This window comes from Trichosurus vulpecula, chromosome 2 (assembly GCF_011100635.1).
Source record: "Trichosurus vulpecula isolate mTriVul1 chromosome 2, mTriVul1.pri, whole genome shotgun sequence".
In the NCBI taxonomy this organism is placed as follows: domain Eukaryota; kingdom Metazoa; phylum Chordata; class Mammalia; order Diprotodontia; family Phalangeridae; genus Trichosurus; species Trichosurus vulpecula.
This window is the reverse complement of record NC_050574.1, coordinates 85024777-85029022: the sequence shown is the minus strand read 5'-3', so window position 1 is coordinate 85029022 and position 4246 is coordinate 85024777. Positions and strand designations below refer to the sequence as shown.

The window sequence follows — 4246 nt, the reverse complement described above, 5'->3', positions numbered from 1 at the left end:
GAGAGAGGCAGACTTAGGCTCAATGCAAGAGGGGAAAAATACTAAAACTAATTGCTTCTTTTTTTTTGAGGGGGGAAGCCAGGGAAATTGGGCTTAAGTGACTTGACCAAGGTCAAACAGCTAGTAAGTGTGTCAGGTATCTGAGGCCGGATTTGAACTCAGGTCCTCTTGCCTCCAGGGCTGGTGTTCTACCCACTGTGCCACCTATCTGTCCCACTAATTGCTTCTTAAAGTTAGAATTGGCTTTCTGGGGGGATAGTGTGATCCCAGGATGCTTTCAAGTAAGTGGAGGTTTAAGCACCAACTTCTTAGGATGCTGTCAAGGGAATTCCAACTCTTGTTAGAATCTCTACATGACCTATGTGTTCCTTTTCTGCTCTGAGGTACTGATTGTTATTCCTCTCCTCACTCACCTCTTCTGTGTTTTCTGTATTCCATATCACAGAATTTGGTTCTTTTGCTCTTATAGCACCTAACCATACCTCTAATCATCCTATGACCTTCCTGCTGACTGGAATCCCAGGGCTAGAGGCAGCACATGTATGGATTTCCATCCCCTTTGGCTTTACGTACCTTCTGGCTGTGGTGGGCAATGCCCTGGTGATGGTGGTGGTAGCCGGGGACCGGAACCTCCACGAACCCATGTATGTCTTCTTAGCCATGCTGGCTCTCAATGATATCATCCTCTGTACAGTCACTGTGCCTAAAATGCTTGTTATCTTCTGGAGGGGCCCATCTCTCTCCACTTTTGCAGCTTGCCTCACTCAGATGTTCTTTGTTCATGCTTTGTTCCTCTCAGAATCAGCTGTGCTCCTTGCCATGGCCTATGACCGCTATGTTGCCATCTGTACACCGCTCCACTATACTTCTCTACTGACTACATCTATCATTGGGAAGCTAGGGCTGGCCCTGGTCGCCCGGAGTGTGATTGTGGTCATTCCTGGTGTCCTCCTCATCCTCCGTCTGCCCTTTTGCCGCACCAATGTCATCCCTCACACTTACTGTGAGAACATGGGCATAGCCAAGCTGGCCTGTGCCAGTATCACACTCAATAGTATCTATGGACTTACAGCAGCCTTCCTCACCACAGGGCTAGACTTCATCCTCATTGCTGTCTCCTATGGGCTAATCCTCCGAGCAGTGCTGGGACTGTCCTCACGTGAAGCCCGAGCAAAAGCATTTGGGACATGCGGGATACATATTTGTGTCATCCTAGTTTTCTACACATTGGCCTTCTTTTCTTTCTTCACCCACCGCTTTGGTCCCCGTGTTCCCCACCATGCCCATATCCTCCTTGCCAACCTTTATCTGCTGGTGCCCCCTACGATGAACCCCATTGTCTATGGGGTGAAGACCACAGAGATACGAGTGCGTGTACTAGGACTTTTTCACCAGTTGAAGTCTTCTTAAAAGACATGTATGACAACTCAGGGAACCCAGTGTAGATTTTTTTGCATGGGACTTCTTACTCAAATCTATTTTGTGGGCTCATCCTCAAGACGTTAAGCCACCCTGTTTCAAGAGGCCCTAGCTCCAGAAAAAGAGAACGAAATTTTGTTGAACACATGCTCTAGAGACACCTCTTCCAGTTTGTGCAAACAGCACAGGTTATAGTGTGAGAAGACTTAGGTCTTAGATTTAGTTCTTTCACTTGTTAGCTGTGTGGTCTATGGAGAATAGGCACTTCACTTTTCAGACTCACTTTCCTCATTGGAAAATAGTATCTTAGAACAACTTTGGACATATAACATTTGTTCTTCTGAGTCAAAATTTGCATTTACTTCTTCAATCTGTAAAGGAAGAATCTATCTTTGCAACTTGTGAGGGGTGAAATTTGTGGTAATAAGTTGGATGTAGTTAATCTGATATGTATGGATGGTGTCTCACTGAATAAAGAAGGGTCATGTAAAGGAAGAGGGAATCACTGATCCCCCATAATTCCGATGTCTTCCCTTTATATCTCCAATTTATCCTGGGTATTGCTTACTTGCATGTAATTGTTTACATGTTGTTTCCCACTTTACAGTAAGAGGCCCTGCGAGCAGGGACAGTCTTTTGTCTTTATATCCTCAGAGCTAAGAATAGTGTCTGGGATATTGTAGGTGCATAATAAATGCTTATTGACTGACTGATTGATCAGATGGCAATGTTTGGGTAAGATCAATGGCTACGCAGGAGATGATGGCTATTTGTTATTTACTGAGAGTATGAGCTGAATTTTTCAATTAACCAATTGACTTAAGTCCTACATTCAGCAGCTGAATGTAACTGATCTTGTGCAGAAAATTCTGGAAAGAATCATCATTTCTGGGGAGGAATATCAGAAGGAAAATGCTTATAATTCGAAATACAGACCTAATCATCATTAAAGAGGATGTTGGAAGTTATGAGAGTCCGGGACTCTAATCAAACACATGTGCCTGTTTAGAAGCTGTATAGCTTTAAGTTACTATGTGTGCAGTATGTTTCAGCCCTCATTATGTACTGTAGTGTCCAGGACCCTGTCTTGGACTTAGAAGGTCTGACAGAGTTATAACTCTCAAAATCATCAGCTTATGTGAACTTGGGAAATCCTCTCTGAACCTCCATTTGCTCATCTGTAAAATGCTGATGTTACTTGTACTACCTATCTACACAATATTGTGTTCATTTTGTTTTGTTTGGGGATATTTTGGGACAGTTTTTTTCCCATGTAGCTGGATATCTATATTTTAGATATTTGTTTCTTCTAGAAACTTCCAAACCCCACACTTGACCAATTATACATCTGTTGGCTGACACTTGGCTTCCTTTTTCTTGTGGCATCAAGGATGAAAAATCAGTTCAACTAGCCTAAGTACCTGACCCTTTTCCAATTAAAAAAAACACAACCCTTTCTTATGCCATTGAGCTCCCCAGCTATGTGTTTTCCTTGGTTTTTGTGTGGAGGTGTCAATTTCTGCTTGAGTTTATCCTTCCCATGTTGTTCCTGTCCTAACCAGGGCTATGTCTTTAAGCCTTAAATCTTTTCTCATTTGTACCATACTAACAACCTATTGTTTTGAAAATTTACTGACAGTGTATTCCTCTTATGAAACCCTCTTGAAGTCTTCAAATCACTGCAACACACTTCTATACTGCTTCTGAATAGTTAGATGTACCTCTAAATACAACTGGTATTTTGAATAATGTTTCCTTGTGTCTTATATCATTCATAGATTAAATTCTCCCTAGGTTTAAAAATGACAACTACCTATAAGAAAAACACCTAGTTTCAGTTGTGAAAGGACAAAAGAAGAGGGATAAACAATAGATTAAGGACATCTGGAAATGGTGGCAGAGGAGGAGGACATATAAGAGTGTAGGGCTAACCAGTAAATCTTAAGGGAAATGGGATATGGAATGGGGTAAAACTTAACTACTCTCCAGAGTCTAGGAATAAATATGTTTTAGACGTGGACAGCTCTGTGCAGTGACAGTAGTCCTGTAGAAGCCCAAGTTCCTTATAAATTTGTATCATTCTAAGACTTCTCCCGAACTGCATTGTATCCTTCCAACCTCCTTTCATCCCAGACCTCCAAGTCGCCTCTCTCTTATTATCCTAATAGCTTCTTATCTTCTATCCCATCATGGAAATTTTTCCCAACTAAGAGCTCACTACTTGTCCTGATGGAATCCACTTTCTGAAGAATATAAAGTATGTGAACAAATTTTTTATATGTAATGTAAGTAGTCTTGTGGTATAGCTATAAATTTTTGTTAGAAATACACTTGGCTTTGAGATTTAGGTATCAAGGACAATTTATTATTGAGGAATCCAAAGGAATTAGAAAATGTTCCTGACCAAGAGCAGACTCCGCTCTTCTTTAGGAAGAAGGCATACTGCTTACAAAAACGAGATCAGTTTTATAGTGTTTATTTGACACAGCATCAGCACTGTACCTCCCTCCAGAGAATGGATTGATCCATTCCCTTCCGAGGTTACAATCTTCCTTAACTCCCCTTACATGCTGCTCCTTGGTATGTCACCCCCCCAACATATGTCCCATGTTCAAAAATGGTGGAAAACTCCTCCCTGTCGGTGTGTAATGTAATATTCAATTAACCAATTAAGCATGCATAATAGCAATTTGACCCAGTTCTCCCTTCAACCCTGACTATTATCTGGCTGGTTTAAGCCAGCTTTCTCAATATCCTGAGTTTGCAGTTTCCACAAAAACACCAGCTGTTCTCTAATTGGCTGGGTCCAACTGCCTTAGTTAATTTT

General features: G+C 41.6%; 1 protein-coding gene across 1 annotated transcript; it reads left to right on the top strand.

Annotated features, from left to right (window-relative positions):
* The first annotated feature begins 271 nt into the window (after window positions 1–271).
* Window positions 272–1410, top strand: LOC118836559 (olfactory receptor 52B2-like). The gene is made up of 2 exons (XM_036743809.1): window positions 272–281; window positions 470–1410. Exons 1-2 carry the CDS (start codon window positions 272–274, stop codon window positions 1408–1410), a joined length of 951 nt encoding a protein of 316 aa, XP_036599704.1.
* The last annotated feature ends 2836 nt before the right edge of the window (window positions 1411–4246 follow it).